Source organism: Folsomia candida, unplaced genomic scaffold (assembly GCF_002217175.1).
Source record: "Folsomia candida strain VU population unplaced genomic scaffold, ASM221717v1 Fcan01_Sc012, whole genome shotgun sequence".
NCBI lineage: Eukaryota > Metazoa > Arthropoda > Collembola > Entomobryomorpha > Isotomidae > Folsomia > Folsomia candida.
The window spans coordinates 3,119,500-3,139,680 of record NW_019091204.1 but is presented as its reverse complement, the minus strand read 5'-3'; the positions used below and the strand labels follow the sequence as shown (position 1 = coordinate 3,139,680).

The 20,181-nt window shown below is 36.8% G+C and overlaps 2 protein-coding genes and 1 long non-coding RNA gene across 4 annotated transcripts; 2 read left to right on the top strand and 1 right to left on the bottom strand.

Annotated features, from left to right (window-relative positions):
• Window positions 1-2,920: 2,920 nt before the first annotated feature.
• LOC118437277 lies at window positions 2,921-7,321 on the bottom strand. Its single transcript, XM_035856200.1, has 3 exons — window positions 7,242-7,321; window positions 6,725-7,026; window positions 2,921-5,051 (listed from the first exon to the last, which is right to left on the bottom strand). Exons 2-3 carry the CDS (start codon window positions 6,813-6,815, stop codon window positions 3,139-3,141), a joined length of 2,004 nt encoding a protein of 667 aa, XP_035712093.1. The 5' UTR covers window positions 6,816-7,026; window positions 7,242-7,321; the 3' UTR covers window positions 2,921-3,138.
• A 3,229-nt stretch (window positions 7,322-10,550) lies between these two features.
• Window positions 10,551-11,840, top strand: LOC118437200. 2 transcript variants are annotated; one of them, XR_004835940.1, is made up of 4 exons: window positions 10,551-10,646; window positions 10,793-11,159; window positions 11,227-11,291; window positions 11,352-11,840. It is a non-coding gene; the product is annotated as an uncharacterized LOC118437200 (long non-coding RNA). The 2 variants fall into 2 exon arrangements; XR_004835939.1 differs by having other exon boundaries at window positions 10,601-11,159.
• Window positions 11,841-14,107: 2,267 nt separating this feature from the next.
• Window positions 14,108-16,662, top strand: LOC110855287 (probable endochitinase). Its single transcript, XM_022103707.2, has 4 exons — window positions 14,108-14,253; window positions 14,674-14,855; window positions 15,357-15,664; window positions 16,002-16,662. Exons 1-4 carry the CDS (start codon window positions 14,197-14,199, stop codon window positions 16,469-16,471), a joined length of 1,017 nt encoding a protein of 338 aa, XP_021959399.1. The 5' UTR covers window positions 14,108-14,196; the 3' UTR covers window positions 16,472-16,662.
• Window positions 16,663-20,181: the final 3,519 nt, after the last annotated feature.

The window sequence follows — 20,181 nt, the reverse complement described above, 5'->3', positions numbered from 1 at the left end:
AAAAATAAACTAACACATTATCAATATTAGGTACCGGTAAGGTAGTAAAATTCATAACACCCTTGAAAATATTGGTACGATTTTGAAAAGTAAATGCCACCTTAATTCTAAATTATGTAAGCAGACTATGCGAAGTCAGGAGTAACATTTATTAAAAAAGAGTTACTCTGGACTCTATTTACTCTGGATTTAGTACAGTTTACTTAATTTAGAATTCTGAGTGCAGGTACTTGAAAAGGGATAGATTATTTCTAACTAGGGATACCTTTTCTATGATAGTTGAAAAATGAGTTCTAATTTAACTTTTTGCATGCACCATCCTATGTTTTGATTGCAAAGTGCAAACATTTTTCTGCAAAACCAATTTGCCAATTTTTTAATAGCCTTCAAAGTTGGCGAAAGTGGGGGTGGACTAGACGGAGTGGGAGCGTGTGGAGCTGGGGGCGTACGTGCCCCCATCTTTATCATTTCCTCGAGATTATAATTATTGCGTTCGATACTTTCAATCTCCCATTCCTGCGATGACGATTCTTCGGAAGTTGTGTCGGTTTGAGCAGCACTGTCACCGTAAATGTCAATTTCATCGTCACTGGTAATTTCTAATGCATCGAGCGTTTCAAATGTACTGGTTGAAAAATTTAATTTAAAAAGTAAATTTTCGATTAAAATCAGTCCTTCACTTGCTAAGTCGTTTAGATTTAAACCACTGTCAATTATAGGTAGTCCAGCCGTGTCATATTTTAGTTTTACTAATTCTAGTAATAATTCGCACACTTTAATGATTTTCGCCATATTTAGAGTGGTAATTGCTAATATGATTACTTAATTGAACAATTTTCAGAGAAGTTTTAACAAAAGAGAAAGAGCTGATGACTAAAATAACAACAGGATTTAAGTATTTATTTGGTGCGCAAACTGGGCAAACTGATCTTACCACTTCGCACAATGCCATCAACATGCATCATTTTTTTCATTCACTTAACTAAGTTTTCTTACAATTAATTAAATTTCAAGTAAACATAAGTTACTAAATTTATCAAACATAAGTTACTGATGGATTTCCTTGCGTCATACAGATGATAGTGACCGTCACATGTGGTTAGTGTATAGTGGGGGGCACGACCGCCCCCATCTCCACACGCTCCCACTCCGCCTAGTCCACCCCCACTTTCGCCAACTTTGAAGGCTATTAAAAAATTGGCAAATTGGTTTTGCAGAAAAATATTTGCACTTTGCAATCAAAACATATCATGGTGCATGCAGAAAGTTAAATTAGAACTCATTTTTCAACTATCATAGAAAGGGTATCCCTAGTAAGAGTGCTTTCAAGTGCATTGCTTTATTTCGTTGGAACCTTTTCGATAAATACATAAATACTGATTACCGTTACTTCCATAAGACAATTTATCTCTAAAATAAGGATTTTGCAAATATGTTTGTAATACAGGGTTCAAATATAATTTAACACTATCGTGATAATTCTTAAATCTATCCATTCATGTGGCTAAAAATTGTAGACAAATTGTGTTAACGATGGGTAAGGCGACACTTTTTGGGCCAATATTTACTAAAGTAATATTTTAAATATAAATTTATATACATAAATTTACCATCTGATTAATCCCACATTATATAGGTTAAAACAGTTTGTAAAGAGGGTCCACTATCGTCGCGGACTCCCCCGTAAAGGGCGCGCTAGGCGGGAAAACAGCGAAATTAAATTTCGAAAAAATTATTTTTGAATAGACCAAGTTATAAGCTTTCCATTGATATATGTCACCAATTATTGAGTCATGGCTAAGACTAGAATAATTTGAGTTGAAAGGCAAGAGTTGAAAAAAAGAGTGATTGAGTTTCATAAAAATCGAACAAACTATGATTCTAAAATCACTTGGCAATTTTTCTAGCAAAAAGGTATTTTTCATTCAAATGTCAATTCTTACATAAAAAAGTACGAGGAATGCAATGAACTCAAATTCAAAGTCCCCACTGGTCGACCTGTAAAGGTAGCGACGACAAAAGACAAAAATTGGATAAAAAAAATCTTCAAAAATTATCCATCAACGACAATGGCTGCAGCGGAAAGCAAGGTCAACATTTCAAAAAGCTATCTTAGCAAAATCGAAGTCCACAAACTGGGGATTATAGCCAGGACAAAGAAACCAGCACCAAATTACAAACCAACAGAAAAGGTAAGGATTGATGCGTGCTGCAAGAAATTGTTGAAAAAAATTCGGGGAAACGTGGTCATCATGGACGATGAGCCCTACGTCACAGCTGACCCTTCAAATCTTCCAGGAACGCATTTTTTCCATAGTTCCAACCCCTATGAAGTAAAATATGAGGACAAAGTCCAAAAGAAAGACCAATTCCCAAAAAAATGAAGAGTTTGGCAACGCATGTCTAGCATTGGTCATTTTTCCGATCCCGTCATTTTGGAGGGTACTGTAAACCAGGGGGTTTATCTTAAATCATGCATTAAAGGTGGATTGGAATCGTTTATTACCAAAGATCATAAAAAAATAAAGTTTTGTTTTGGCCTGACCTCGAAAGGTCCTATGACGCCAAAAAGGTCACTCAGTACCGACATCTGAAAAAAATTGAACTTGTGCCAAAAAATGGAAACCCACCAAATTTTCCTCAACTGCGACCAATTGAGAAATTCTGAGCGCTGACTAAGTCCAAATGTTCTAAGCTTTCAGAAACGCCAGACACCTTACGAAAATTTAAGAACAGATGGAAGAAAATCAGCTTGAAAGTAGGTGCAGTCTATGGGATAAATTTGACGCGAAATCTGAAGAAGAAAATGCAATCTGTAGCAGACAGCGGAATTGAACCATTAAAATTTGAACTGTATGGCAATCCAAACCCTTTGGTAGTAAACATATGCAACTTTTTTGAAATTGCATTAACTGTGTATAAAGTTCTGAGCATTTTATTACATAAGTCCGCGACGTTAGTGGACATCTTTTACCTATGAATTAAGTATAATGGCCCTACATATTTAATTAGGCTAGGTTTGTAATTTTTAAATTCTAAAGAAAAGGATTATTTATATATTGATATATACCCAAAATTAAGATTACAAGTTCTACCTGTTACGGTTACGTGAAGTAGATATGATTTTTTTGTTACAACTTAATCTCCGAAGGCATCGGAATTTTTTCTCTTTTCAATTTCTGTTAGTTGCTGTATTTCTTGGTTTATTTCCTCCAGACGATCCGTATCCATAGCTAGCTCTTCCACAAGCAATTTTTCTACTTGCAGCATATGAAGTAGAGTAACCGTTTCAATAGTGGGGTCCAAGGCTTGAGCGTAATTACGCATTACTTGTATTAAATATGGGTACTTCAAGCTTCCACCAACTGCTGTGGAAAGAATTATTTTCATCTTTGGTACGGCGTGGTTCTTTAGCATCTTTAATAAAAACTTGATAGTTATTGAAACAGACATGTGTGATGAATGAAAACAAGTAGGATAAGCCGCGAATGTTTTTAATGCATCCAGGAAATGATCCTTTGACTTTTCAAAATTATTTAATTTATAGTAGCATTCGCCTAGGTAACAAAGTGTCCGAATATAACAGGGATCCTCCTTCCCGCAGGTACTTTTTCTCTTTGATAAAACATCCTCGAACTTTTCCAGAGCCTCTTGGCATTTGCCAATTTTCATGCAGCATATACCAATCCCTTGATTTGCCTTAACCGTTAGTGGGTGCTTAACACCGTAACTTTGTGATGAAAATATATAGGCTTCTTTATATTTTTGCATAGCTCCATCAGTGTTGTTCAAGTTTAAGCAAAGTGATGCAAATTCAAAATTTGCTAATAACTTTAGTTGCGACGCATCTGGGTGGCACTGATTTTCGAATTTTTCTAATAGGATTTCGAATGCGGATTTAGATTCATCATGCTTGCCAATATAATTGAGTGAGCGGGCCATATTATGCTCCAATTTCAATGTCTCTAAACTGTTAATGCTGTTCATTCTTTTTTCAAATGCGACTAGATTTTCTTTTGAAAATTTGTATGCAAGTTGGAAAAACGATAGTTCAAGCAACCTATTAGAAATAGCAGTTGAGATTCGCTTATCAGTAATACATTTTTCAAAAATGGTCTGGTAAAATTTGGTTAGCATGTCCAGGTGCAGGCGTTCGGGATCCAGGTATGATATCATATTAAGCAATTTGAGTGCAAGTTCGCCACAACTCTCAGATTTAATTTGTTTTAGAGAAACTTCCAAGCCGGAACTTAACTTATATTCCCTTTTTGACAAAAGTTTCCTGTCGATTACGGTATTTGGTTCCGGTTTAAGATCTTGAAGGTAAGATGAAATGTTATATGCCAACCCTACCAGTGAAGACAACCGGAACGTGCTAATGTGGGAAATAGCTTGACTCAATGCCAACGGCCAATCTTCCATTTCCTCACAGAGTCGTGCTATCTGGGAGTCCGTCTCCTTAGGTAGCGCCTGCTTTACCATTTGTATTGACACTTCCCGTGGGAAAACCTCTAGTAGTATATTAAGATCGCCGACATAATTGCGAGTGACAACATTTCTGTCACGAGTGGTGACAATGACAAAGCAAGGGCTCTCTTTCTTAAAATTAAGAAGATTAGCGATTATCTCATCCAATAATTTGTTTCTTCGATCGACATTGTCAATGATAATCAATATTCGTCCGCATAGTAAGGACAAACAAGAAGTAATGCAATCAACTGCCGGAGTATTTTGTGGAAGGGGTTTGCCGCGCATTTTTTCCCAAAGCGGAAAGATAGACTGCTCAAGTTTTTCTTTGGATTCGCCGTAGAGAAATAAAACGTTGATATTTTGCTCTCGGATTAGTGATCGAGCAAGTTTTTTAGCTAATTCTGTTTTTCCATATCCGCCAGGCCCGTGAATAAATGCCAATGGAGTTTGGTTTTCAAAGGCAGATTTTAATTGATTTAGTTCGTCTTTTCTGCCATAGAAACGGTCCTGATTTTCATGTCCAACATTGTCCTGAATCCTCTTTCCTTCGTGTTCAGTATCCTTGTGTGCATTAAGCCGTTCTAGTTAACATAAAAATTAAATGTTGTTAATTCAGGGGTTCCTTCTGCTCACTTTCGTGCGTCTCCAGCCTATCTTTGTGTTGATTTATTAGAAGTACATTTTTTGCGTTAAAGGAGGAAGCACCCTTCTTATGAGGAAACCCCCCGTAATATTTGCCCCAAATTTTGATAAGTTGTAATTATTACAGTTGGTATTAAAATTATTTTGATATAAAATATCAAAAGTTGAGTTTACACTGTGTCCAAAAAGTCCTGACGCTGTCGTCCCGCGCGCGGTTTTGCCTCGTTGTTTTGTTGATTACTTTTATATTTGGAAGTTCCGACAAATTATATTTTTTCCACAATGGGTCCTAAGGTCAAGGTATCTTGTGAACATAAAAGAGTTAGAATACAAACATTATTCAGCGAAGGGTATGGCACCAAAGAAATTTGTCAAAAAGTTCAAGTGTCTCCAAGTACAGTTCGCCGGTGGAGAAACAAAAAACAATTTACAGATAGAAAACGATCCGGAAGACCAAGAGTACTCTCGCCTACCACAAAACGTCAAATAAAGTCCAAAATGTATAGAAAATGTGGAGCATCTGTACGAAAAACCGCAAGAATATTGAATTCCACTCCCCGGTATATGAACAAAAATAAGAATATTTCAAAAAGTACCGTGCACAATTACCTCAAGACAACAAAATGGGGTAAAACTGCATATCGGAGCCAAAAGAAGACTCTTTTAAGTAAAAAAAATGTTCAAGACAGACTTAAATTTGGACAGTTGGTGGAGGAAACTGGATTTTTGACGCCGGGGACGCGTGGTCAAAAATTGAGGGCCAATATACTATTTACGGATGAGACATGGATTGAGCTCCACGGCCAAGGTCACTCTCAAAATCGTAGATACAGAACAGAAGAAAGAATAGACGTTCCTCCGATTTTAAGGCCAAAACACAGCCTTAAGATCATGGTGGCGGGTGGCTTCTGTGCCGGAGGCGTCACGCAACTGCACGTTGTTCCTCAGGGCCAAACCATCAACGCCAACTATTATCAAACCAAAATTTTGCCTACCTATACTCAGGCTATGAGCAGTGGGATATTTAGCAGTCGAAATAATATAGTTTTCCAACAAGATGGGGCTCCAGCACATACCGCAAAGTCGACGATGAAGATTTTAGAGGACGAATTTGAAACGGTGTGGGGAAAAGGGGTGTGGCCTGGAAATTCTCCTGACTTGAACCCCATCGAGAATTTATGGTCCATATTAAAGGATTCAGCATACCAAGACCCTCTTCCCACGACAAGACAAGAGTTACAGGCCCGATTCCAAACCACATGGAATTCGCTTCCGGTTGACCTTTTACAAAAGTTGGCCCAAAGCTTTAAAACACGTGTGGACCAAATGATGACCAACGACGGTGGACACACAACTTACTAGGGTACTTGAAAACAAATGTTTCAAATTAATTATTTCCTTTCCCACTTTTCTACAAGCCAATAAAAATTACTCGTATTTTATGCGTCAGGACTTTTTGGACACAGTGTACCTCAAAACTCATGGAGTTGACTCAATTCTAGAAATTGCATTTAATGATAGTGAACAAGGGTTTGAGTGAGGCTAAAAACTCCATGACGAAGATATGGGGCCTTAATGCGATGATAATTAAAACAGTCTTAATTTTACATACCTGCGACCATCTTATACCCGTGTTCCTTAAACAATCTGCTGATATCGGGAACGCGTGGAGTAGCTGTATTTGAAACCCAATATTCGATCATCTTTCTTATTAATATTTCCGTACATTCACTCCTTCGTTCATTGCGCCGAAGGTTAGCAATTTGAGAGGTTGTAAGGCCCAAGAAATTCGCTATTCTTTCCCAGTCTCCATAAACTACGCTGTCGCTTTGTAAGGCGTTCACTAACTAAATCTATAAGTTTTTGGTTGCTATCGAACTTGGATTCATACGGAGTACTGAAGTATCCTCCCATCTGAAACAAAACCCATAATTAGTTTCATATGTAAGTTGAAATACCTAAACCATCGTAAAACGCATGAAACAAACAGTAAACGTGGTACGCACAGAATGACAATGCCTTCTTATACAAAGAAAAATACTTTCCTCATAACAATGGTAAGGCTACCTCTGATTTCGTGTCAAATTCGTATCTGAAGTAGACAAGTGTTTAAAAATAAATAGGCTTACTTCTATTCTGGACCAGCTAACGTTCAGTTTCTGGACAATGATAGTAATGTAAGTGGTCTTTATGCAGCCGTTGCGAAAATATTACTGACTCCTTTACTCTTACTCTTATTCTTTTTTATGCTGCCACTACAAACTCCCATCACGTTATCGAGTTCAATAATAATTGCGTTTGGTAAATAATGCATCAAATTCAATGACCGAAAGTCAATTGGCACACTCTTAAAAATCCTGTGTTAATCGTCACCAAAAAAGGTTATATTTATGACTTTACCGCGCGGGATAATGTTTCTCACCAAATAGTGTTAAAATCAACACCAGCCAGTAAGAAGTTTTCCACATGCTGGCAAGATATATCACCATGCGGTGAAAAACATTATCACCAACTTATGGGAAGTCACATGCGCTGTTTAAGAGTGCATAAGTCTACATGGGTTTCCAGTGTCCAATCGGACTTTTGTAGTAGCTTATGTATTGTATACTACAAAATCACGAGTGTTTGGTCAAGTATGTATTTGTCAATCACGGTGATGTCAACATAAACTGTTCCTTTATGTATTAATTTTACATCCATGTTCAGGTCATTCCCCGATCACCGATCAATTTACATCGCATTTGTAAAAACAATACATACAATGGCTAATATCAATTGTTTTTTTTATTATGTACATATTTACAAAAGGCGTTAGGACATGGTTTTGACGAATTTGCGGGTGAATATCTCTGGCGGGGAGTTGAATTTTGAACTGATTTTTGGTCAGTTGCAAGATAATACTCTCAAAAAGATATATTTAAAATTTTAGGCCGATAGCTTTATAAATGCCCCCTCCAGTGCCCCCAGAGTTGGAAGGAGCCAAAAAAACACTTTCCAAACTGAATTTCTCATATAGCATGATAACCTATGAGGTCAGAGGTGAATGATTGTTAATATTACAACCCTTGATAATCATTGCATGTAATAATAAAAGAATCTACATCAATTACATAACGTTGGGCCTCCATCGTCGCTGATACTTTTTCATGAAAATTGATAAATCGGACCGTGCACAGGAAAATTGACCTGCTGACCTTGAAAGCGGACCCACTCGGTCAAATGAAGATTGAGGGCAAAGCTCTAAGTGTCCCAAATAATATTAAATTAAACAGTGAAGATTTTGTGTAAACAGTTCTGGAGAACGACCCTAGCTAATCAGCTGTCGCGGAATCCTAAAAACTCGTGAACTTATTTGGAAAATTAATGGTCAATTTTTTTCGAAAATAAATTTTACTAATCTTTTTGCGTCCCCTACTGCAGAACTATTTTATCTACAAGGTACAAGTGACAAAATAATAAAATTATTGCGTTTTGGTTAGTTAGATTATTTCTGAAGTTCGACATCGAAAACGACGGGAACTTTTCCAAAAAATTTATAAGGTCTGATGAAAACTCAGTCCGTGGGGTTTAACCACTTATCAAAATTGTGTCAAAAGTACTTACAGTGCAATATACTATATGTACCTTGGATAAAAACCACGTTAGGGATTTTTAGCATCAAAGTCGTAAAATGTGGGGGTCTTAAATGTCGAGGAGTTGCGTTCACGAGAGTATTCCATTAGGACAAGTATGAAGCTAGACTACAAAAGGGACTTAAAAGATAAGCATGAGATAAAAGTGGTTTTATATAGTGAAAAACATGCTAAGTCCCTTGATAATAGTCGCAAAGACGAATTTTGCATCAGGACCTAATAAACAAATCTTTTGTTCAACGCCATTTTTTAAGAACACTGGTTTGGAAAACTAAAAAAGGACACCTCTCCAAATTTGACCTTGCCTCATTTCGCAGAGTACACAAAATCGGAAGCCAGATATGCTTACCTATAGTTTGAGACATGGGCTTTCACATAAAACAAGTTAGAAATCTCTACGACTAAAAACCATCCCGCAATTAAGGTATGAATTCGTCAAAACCATGTCCTAACGCCTTTTGTATTTACAAGTTATTCACCTATCATGGATCAATTTTGTTCCTTTTTAATTTACGCCCCTCGATGATACAATTCCACTTCAACTGCTTAATTCTTGATACATAAGGCATGTCCCAGGCTTGGTTAGACAGTTGGATTATATAGTATACTGAGCAAATCGTGAGGATTGTTGCTAAGCTATCCTCATTTTTCGAAACGCAATTTCAAGGGCTTCCAGCAGATGTAAAGCGTTTTTTATTAAAACCACGAAATTCAATAGAAATAGGGGTCAAAGTGAGAACTTCGCAAATCGAGTTTTTCACAACTAAAAAATTGTCGCTTGACGTGACTCGAACATGACGTGGCAGTACTTCAACGCTGAAAGGTGTCACAAAACGGCAAGCTACTTTTATATTTCGAAGTATGAGGATGCCAAAAAGTGCAATTTTTAAAAATTTCCCGGCCACCTCTTTTGATAGCCAGCGATCAAATCTCAAAAGACGTAAAGACACTTTTCAGCACTAACTCTTCCACGTAAATTCATCGCGCTGCTCGGTTACTGCTATTTTCAAAATCTTTGTTCCACAACATTTAAGTTCATAAACTGAGGATTACGAAAAAAAATAAACAAAGTCTCCCGAAGAACGTTAAGGACCACTAAAGCAAAGTACAAAAAAATTATAAAAAATATTGTCGATAAATGTCATTAAAAATTATCGATATTTATGACGGACACTACGGCAAAGTTGATCACTCAGGAGAGGAGCTTGCGAGGTTGATAATAACAGATCCTGATGCCCTTTGGATATGTGGTAGGGTCCTATGAGTGTACTAAAACCCTGAAGTGGTTTGACTCCATGGCCACATTTGCGCCCGCCACACCCACTCAAAAATGCCCAAAAAACGCTTTCACTCCAGTTTTTACTCACTCAAATCCAAGCTAAAAATCCAATTTTACTCGGATTTTGAAATTTCTTTCACCATTACACCCCCACATAGTTTCTTTCTTCAATTCAATATCAAACTCAATTTTGATGATGATTATTTCGCAGGCATAATTTGCGTTGTTGATTACAACAACATTGCTCATCCAGAATTTTAAATTTTTTAAATACTAAAAACTTCGAATAAAATGAGTTTGATATTGGATTGAAGAAAGCAACTATCTGGGAGTGTAATGGTGAAAGAAATTTCAAAATCCGAGTAAAATTGGATTTTTAGCGTGGGTTTGAGTGAGTGAAAACTGGAGTGAAAGCGTTTTTGGGCATTTTTGAGTGGGTGTGGCGGGGGAAAATCTGGCCAAGGAGTCAAGCCACTTCAGGGTTTTAGTACACTCATAGGTCCCTACCACATATGCAAAGGGCATCAGGATCTGTTATTATCAACCTCACAAGCTCCCCTCCTCAGAGACTGCGGGATTGAAATTTTTTCGCTCCGCCAACCCCTCGGAAGTGGAATATCAACGTGAGTTTGAAGTGAAAACCAAATTCCTTGTGAAATTCCTAGTTTGGCTACGGCCTGGCAGTTTTGGCAACATTTTGCCAGCTTATATTTGAAAAGGTACCATAAATACAAAAGTTAACAAAAACGAGTTTTTGAATCGGTCACAGCTCTGGATAAGGAAACTTCATAATCGGAATGAAATTTGATTTTTTCCGGACCTCTAACCACCTATTACGGCAAAATTTGAACCGCGTACTTCGGGGCTCAAGGAGTCGATTTTGTGCTTTAAAAAGATTACCCCTCAAATGTCCCTCAGTTGTAACCAATCGAAAAGTTTTATGCCTTTTGCAAAACAACATACTCTAACCTAAACTCCAATGCAGAAAAGCTGGAAGAATTCAAACGCTAACGGCGAAAAATCAGCCAGATCATTTGGAAAGCGAGTGAAAATCGCAAATTTGAGGGTTGTTTCGGAAATTCGGATTGGTGGCTAGGAATGGATTAAGAAAAATCCTCCGGTACAAAAACTGGTTGGTAGGATTCCCACCTACACCACCCCAAAGGTTTTATAAAAATATTTTAATCAGGTCAAATTTCACAGGTCATGGATCATTGTCTAACCTACCCTGGGACACGGTATAAGTACAGGATTTCCGGGTCAGAAAGGTACACATATATTTTATTGTTTGTGTTATTCTTTGTTCGAGCAAATATTTATATACATAGGTTTCCCAAAAAATATACGTTAGAATTGATAAATACGTAATGGGCACATTGGGTTCAATACAAGTAATTCTAAAAAAACCAACTAAACATCTACCGGCGATGCGGAAGTTCGGAAATGAATCTACAAGACAAAATTTTGCATGAACATTTGTTTGCGGTAGCGTTGGTTACGATGCATTGGAAAAAATTTGGTGTTGGTTTACGCGGTTTGGATTAACATCTACACAATTTTGTGTACAATCGTAGTTAGTAATTAATACCCCAACTACACTCCTGACAAATTGAGTACACTTTTAAGTAGTAAAATTGTGTTGAATCATCATGACCCTGAGCAATGCGGGCTTTACCTGATAGAATTGAAGTATTTATGCGCACATACCGTTGTGGCAATGAAAATTTACCACTTGGAAACAAACTGTCATCAGGGAGGAAGCTATGCCTAAATCTATACCAGCACAGAGTATGTATCTGACTTGATAACATTTTTAACAGGGTAGAATTTAATATTTATTACAACGCAATTACATGACACCGCGTAAGTGGCTTCAGTGGAAATTAGGTAAACTTTTGTTTAACAATATACATACACTCCAAATAAAGTTGAGTAAAATTTGCGATGACACAACGGGTTGTGCAAAATTTAATTTGCAAGGTAAAATTTACTCAAGATTGAGCTAAAATTCTACAATGTTGGATAAATTCTAACTTTCATAGTGTAAATTTTACTCAACCAGTTGTATCATCGCAAATTTTACTCAACCTTGAGTAAATTTTAATCAAATTTATTTAGAGTGTATTTATTAATACGCGTGGCGCTGGTCAAGTTGTAAACTTGCAAAATTCGTTCTCGTATTTAAAACTCGTGAAATTCCATATCCGAAAGTTGAAGTAAAAAAAGTTATTTATAAATGGTTTAATTTGCATCGGCTAACTCATCTTCTAGTTCTAACTTCATCTCAAGTGGACGAGGAAGAAATAGTTACACGAAAATATACTTTCTCCAAGAAATATGGCATATTTCAGACTATGTACCAGTATGTTTCAATTGCTGCCTTTTTCGTATATCTACATAGATACGTCTAGTTATTCATATGGACGCCGCCGAAGAGGCCACCACGCCACAGACGATGCATAAACCCCTGGTATGCATACATATGTTGCCATGGAGAGAGATTAGACTGATGCAAAAGAGACAATAGATTAGACACTTTAAAACTTTATTCGTTAAACAGCAGCCTACACACCATATATGTACATAAACATTTCAATTCATCCCAGATGGACAATTATTTGCATACTGTACACATTTGGAAAAGATGGACAAATTGAGCAAAAATTATTCCTTCCGCCCGCCGTGATGCATACGTAATTACAAATTCATATGCCAATTGCGGAAAGTAACAACTATATTAAAATAATATTTGTATAATTGGACGTATTCGTGAAAAGAAGAGTTGTTGTGATCAATTGTACACAATTACACGCGAGCGTGGAATTTATTGTTTTGTCGTTATCAGCGTGATACATATTTATTATGGAGATAAGGGAACAACATTTGTGCGTATAGTTAATTAATAATCGAGGCATTAATAAAGAATGGCTAGCACTACCCTTTATGAAAAATGGGGTTACATTTTCCGGTACCATTTGTGGCCGGAAGGTCCACGTGAATTTACCATTTAAATACATCTATAAATAATCACATGCAGATACTTATTTTTAGTTCACATCGGTTATTTATACTTTTGCTGTTCGTTTTTGTCTAGGTGGTTATCATCGATTAGCATTACTATATAACATCAATTCATATTTTTTTTGATTATTTAAATGTGATCGAGTTTCTGGAAATTACTGAAGACTTACGTCAATTATCAATTTCGTACTTTACACACAAACTTGTTGATCACATTGACATAGATTGATTAATTTAATTAAAATGCACTCGTTAATCTACAAATGTACGTACGTCAATGCCACCGGTACCTATTTCCTTCCCAGTCAGCATTTATGGCATTGCATGTTTGACTGGGGCTGTATTACAACGCAATTTAGCGGCCACAATGTGCATCACATGTTAAACATTAGATAGATACTTCAAGAAATTATGTTTGTAGTGTGATTTTTTGCACGGGTGTAAGAAATGCAGGAAATATGTAACTGTAAGTGGCATTTATCGGACACTCTGTATAATTTAGTACAGTACAAAGCTTTAAGCACTAGATGGCGCATGCATATTGTTTTAATTTCTCGCATCATTCATTTCTTTACCAGTTCATACATAAATTGCATTTCGTGCAATTTCATTTGTTGTACCAGATTGCATGAAATGCAGCTGGGCTGGCTAGGTGCTGGTTGACGCCTAAACAAACATACCCCGTTGTCGACTTATCACAAAACTCTTAAATACATATTAAATGATGGGTGGAAGTTTTAGATCACTTTCCTTACTCTTATTAAGCTTAACCGTTATCACCATGTATGTATGTAGTATACGGAACAGGTGGGTTGTGGTCTATTTAAAAATCGCTGTTTTTATAAACGTAATATATGTACGTTCCCTGACCTTAACTTATCTACCGAACTTTAACTAATTATACCCGGGTTGAATTCATGGCCGATCTCGCTGCTGCGTACATATACATATATCCTCACCCCTGTGTCGCTCGGGTTGACCCGTATCAGAGATGATATATGACATTCCTCGTGTATCTGTATCATTAAAAGTTAAATTGTAATCGTTTCGAGTGTAGAGTAAGGTTAGGCTGCGACGCATTTTATCCAGGTTTTGAGACAAACTCGTACTCCACATTCTGACCTCCTAGCTGAAGAATCGTGTCGCTTCATCATGCAAATTTTTGCAAAGTTGTGTGTCTACTTAACCATAGCTGTAATTGGGGCAAAGGTGAGATTGATTTTTTGTCAACTGTATTCAACGAAAAGTAAAACATATCAATGTCCCTGCTAAAGAGAAATCTTAAAGTACAGAATATTTCTGAGCTGTGATTGGTCGATGTTTTCTGTTTAAATTTAGGTTTTCCTAGAGTTTTTTATTATCTATTCGTCTCCTTTGTATGGTAAAATAGCTTACGAAGAAAAAACAAGTGGTCAACTTTCGTCAAATTTAGCCGCTTTAACATGACTTTTGACGACAAAATCTTACAAAATCTCGTAATCCTCATAACTAATTTTAGTATACGTGGAATACTAATTATTGCTAAGAAATTTAGAAATTTTGGCAAATCTCATTTTAAGAAAGTATAATTTTGTTTGCATCCATGAATTTACTAATGGTGTCATTCTTATCAATTTAAACTTACATTAGTCCCAAGAAGGAATCTGCCCACCCGGCCAGGACACGTGGTCACATCATAATTGCACCTTGTTTTACATTTGTAACAATGGGAACCCCATTGTCAGCACGTGTCCATCAGAACTTTATTGGAACCCCATCCTAGAAACTTGCGATCGTCAGAGTGAGGTGCCAGAATGCGTGGGTGGGACAAGGTATATAAAAATATAAAATTAAAATAGATTATTTAGCATACTTTGAACAATAGCTTTCCATTGTTACCAATTATTAGTGTACAAATTTGAAATAAAATCGAAACCAAGAACGTCAAATAATCGTATTTGACAAAAACCATAAAATTATCTTATGTACAAATGTATATCTGGGAGTACAAATTTCCAAAATTGTATTTTTTATTGGTATTTAGACGAGTAAAAACCGGAAATTTTTTATTGTTTTCTGCCAAACCCATTATAGTGGGTGTGGTAGACGCAATGTAAGACATTTTTTGTCCTGAATCTATAACAGCGATTGAGGGAAATAAAGTCAGTTTCTCTATTCTTTTCCTGAAGGAACGTCCATAAATTATGTCACGCAAAAGACTTTCACTTCCATTTCACATCTAATGAAAATTGACCTGTACCAAAAATTTTTACCCTCCTTCCCATGACATAATTTATGGACATCCCCCTACCCTGTTTTATTCCTATGAACAGACCTCCAACCGGTACGACGCAACCTGTAACGGAGAGTTTACCCACTACAACGGAACAACCCACCACAACCGCCGAACCTATAACGACCGCACCCACAACTGCCGCACCCACATCCACCACCTATTCAGGACCTCCATCGACTGTGGAAGAAGAAACCCCAGAAACGGAGGCCCCTTTCACAACTACCACGCCCCACACGACGACTGAGGAAGCGCCAGAAACGGAAGATACCGCTGGACCATCAACCACGACACAACTCCCACCTGGCGTCTGTCCAGGGAGCGGGATCGCTAAAATTGCTCATCCAGGTGAAAATTTATTGATTATTGTTTCTTCAGATACCCAAATTCTTTACTTTATCCGCAAAATTCTAATTTCCTGTCAACATAAACAATGCGCATGCATAAAAAACTTAGGAAGTCTCAGATTTTGGTAAAATAACTCACGTAGAGGAGGAAGTAATGAAGTTTATGTAGTGTTCTGATAAATCGTATGTTTTAAAATTTCTGTGAAACCTTTGCCCGCGAAATTAAAATTTTATTTAATACTGTAACATAAATTGAGCTAGTGCGTGTGTATACGTACTGATGAAAATGTGTGCCACAGTAAGTTTGAAAGTTTAAAATTCTGATTTTTCTCTCTCAGAATTCTGTGAGTTGTACTACCTCTGCGTCAACGGGGTTCGACAAGAGCCACCCGCCACTTGTCCGGATGGCATGCTCTTTGACCCGTCCTTATCGGAGTGCAATCAGGCGGCGGATGTCGATTGCGGGTCAGCCTCTCCCCGAACAACAACCACAACGACGGAAGCGCCCACCCTCCAATGTCCCGACCAAGGCGCGGCTGTCATTCCATATCAGGGAAACTGCACCCTGTACATTATGTGTATCGATGGATCACAAACCGTGTATCGATGCCCACCCGGGTATTTGTTCGACACGGGAAAGCTTGTCTGCGAACATGAATCAACGGCCGAGTGCACGGTGGGATTTGGTTGGGCGGGATTTATCGAACACATTGGTGGACTGAGCGTTGCAGGGGAGAAGGATACCGGGGCAGTTGGGACCTCTAGTTTTGCTGAGGTATTCAGAAAACTTTGGAATTTTTGGAAATAATTGACACCCCTGACGTCCTCCTGAAATTTTTATTCCTGCATTGGAAAAATTGAAGTTGATTAAATTAGTAACAGATTTGAAATATGGATGATGTTATTGGTTACAAAAATTAGTTTACCATAGTTATAAAAGCATGGATTATCTAAATTGTATTTTTCTTGGGTGAAATAAAATTGTTTAAATTACGAAGATATGTAAATTTGTGTGAAATTATTATTGAAATGTTTACAGCACGTTTTCGGCTAGTGAAATTTCTTTAATTGAATTAAAATGTGTAACCTTGTGTTCAAAATTTTCGAATCATTTTACAAGCAAATTGCTCCTTAAATTTCTTACGTTTCCTTGGTTCCTCGAGGTATATAATGAGTCAGACGTGACATACGTAAATTTTAGTTAGTAACACACAAATGAGAAACAGGATGGTGAAAATGTGGAATAAACAGGTTTTGAGGAGGTATTTCGATTTTGAAATTTCACTACAAAATTGTATTTATTCCGAACTTATTATTTCACATTCAATTAGATTATCCGTATGATCTCAAATCTTAATCCAAATTGGTTTCATCTGCAACCACACTACCGCCTGAATTTGTTTCGCTTCCTTTGTCTTGTCCTCCCATGTCGGAATTTCCCACTCCCACATTTACCTCACCTGCATCACCAAGAACATCCGTACTTCCAGAAACTTCTCCAGTGATGGGTGTGTCAGAATCAAATCCTACGTTGACAACTTGTTGATCTATACCTTGATCTGTGGATTGGCCCCCAGTTTTTGACGCGTCGTCCCCTTTTTGCAAGACATTAGAAAATATTACAATCTTGAACACTTTTAAAAATAATGCTACCCTTTCGAGCAGTTAATGCATCCTTAATTTTACATTAAGTAAACTGTACTAAATCCAATGTAAGCTTTACCTTTAACCAGTTCAACGTGACGATGGATTTCATGAAGTTTTATGAATATTAAATTTCGACTTTTCCAATATTTTTTAGAGTGCACGCTTTAAATAAACTCGAGTAAAATTTGCGATGACATAACTAGTTGTGCAAAATGTCCCTAAGGGTAAGCGAAAATTATCTATGCAACGTTGGATCGACTTTAACCTTCGTTTGGTAAATTTTATCCAAACAGTTGTTTCATCTCAAATTTATGTACATGGTCACCAAACAAATTTGAGTAAATTTTAGAATTTTAGAATTTTAGAACGCAGAGTTAAGAATTAAATAGCTTTTAGAAGTTTTGATTAGTGGAACTTGATAAATATATACTTTAAATAATACCTTGTGCTCCTTGGCTGGAGGCTGATTCACAAACATACGCTGCACTACATTTCCCACTGCAGCACGTCGAGTCGTCTGGGCATCCTTCGCCATTATGTGAGCAAATCTTGGTCCGTGGGATATCTGGTCCTGGTGATTTCCCTTGGGCGACGCACAACATGAATTTCGCTCCTACCTGGCACATCATCCCGTCGCAGCAGTCGCCCCCACTTGAACAAACATCCCCCGCGCCGCCGCATAATTTCATGCGTGGATACAGATCTGGCGGACCCGGTTTTTGTTCAGGGAGACGTACACAGGATGAATAGTCCTTTCCACCGAAGCAAACCAGATCGGGGCAGCAGTCACCCGTCATTTTGCAGGATCCTGAAAGAGGACTGCAGCATTCCTATGTGGAAATTTAAGATTTCTAGGTGAAGATGAATTTATTTATTACTTATGAAGGTCAAGATTGCGATCTTTTTTTCTGGGAAAACCTTTGCAAGGAAATTTACTACGGACGGAAGAATTTTGCAGCACTATGTATGCACACACTTAAAAAATAATGTAATTCTTTTGAAGTATAAATGCAGAATAAATTTGATAATATGTAAACCATACTAACAATGCAAGTCTTTTAGGTGTACAACTCAGATCTGGTTGGGACCAATTTTATTTTGTTCACCACAAAAAATTAGCATACGCGTATTTTTTCATTTTTCATAATGCGCTAATTTGAGCGCGAGGCGCGAATTTTAAAACATTTTTCAGCCAAAACCTCGCTTTTTAAAAATTCCGTAAATTTTCGAATTTTAGCGCGAATCCAAAAATTCGAAAACATGTCTCTTCAGATTGATTTACTTGGCTTATAAAAAATCAAAATACATTAGTTTTTGAAAAAAGTAAAAATTTAAAAGAGTTTATAATTTTAATGAATTTCAAAAACTGGCAAAAAATTTTGAAATTCAAATTTCGAGATAACTAGATTTTTCATAAGTCAAGTAAATCATTCTGAAGAGACATGTTTTCGAATTTTTGAATTCGCGCTAAAATTCGAAAATTTACGGAATTTAAAAAAACCGAGGTTTTGGCTGAAAAATGTTTCAAAATTCGCGCCTCGCGCTCAAATTAGCGCATTATGAAAAATGAAAAAATACGGTATGCTTATTTTTTGTAGGGAACAAAATAAAATTGGTCCCAACCAGATCTGAGTTGTACACGTAAAAGACTTGCATTGTAAGTAAGGATAAACCCTTAGTAAGAAACCTCCATATATTACATCATCAAAAAGTCGTGGATTTCTAGATCAGCCACCCATCATTTCCCTGTCGAAATCGTATTTATTTAACTCATGTTACAGAGTGAGACAAGGCTGCACAGAATCACCCACCATTTTGATGACTTAATCTATGAATTACTTACTCTGGATTCGGTACAGTTTACTTGATATTGAATTCACAATGAATTTACCTTTCAAAAGCGCAATAGTATCTATAAGAGTCTAACTATCCTGACTACTTTGGACTTCATATTCATAACTATGTATTTTTTTATGCATATTAATTGCTACGAATTTTTGACATTTCCCCCAAAAACTGGACTAAATTAACTGGTAATGTAGCCTTTTTCTAAAAAAAACTTGCCATCCTCCCCACAAAAATAAATCCGAGCGAAATTGTAATCAGGCGAAGGGAAAAAAGTTTCATTTCAAACCCGTTACTTTTTAGGATATGCACACGGACAAAGGGTTAATTGCGAATTGGGCAAATTAGGACGAAACCGTCGATGTATAGTATATAATATGTACAAATGTACATATGTTTAAACAATGGAATAATAGTTGCGTGCATTTTACTAATTTCCTCCAGCGAAACAATAGCAGCCGTTTAATTATGTATTTACCGGACATGAATTAGTGATAAGTAATCCTGTTATTGTGCGGGTAAGTATTTCCTGTAGTGAAAACGTTATATAAGCAGGGTGTGATAAATCACACCACACTGCCTAAAATCATGGGATTGCAATACGTGATTTATAAGATTCTATGTATGATTTTGGGGAAAATGGATAACTTCGTTTAATTTGATTATTATTGTCTGTGCATTAAAATTAACCTTTAAGAGTCTACTTTTCACCCTTCTAGTCACCCTTTTAGTATGTACATGTATGTATGTACGCTTTTTATAGAGTTTGTACTAAATACAGTCTACATGCAGTGGACTCTAAACAAAAATGAGTAAAATTTACTCAAGGTTGGGTTAAATGAGGATGACAGAACCAACAGGTAAAATTTATTCAAGGTTGAGCAAAATTTGCACAACTTTGCATAAACTTCGAAGAACGGTCGGACAAATTTTCCTTTTTGGTTGTGTCATCTTTTTTTTCTCAACCTTGAGTGAATTATACTCAATTTTATTTAGAGTGTACTGTATACAATTGAAGTACCGATT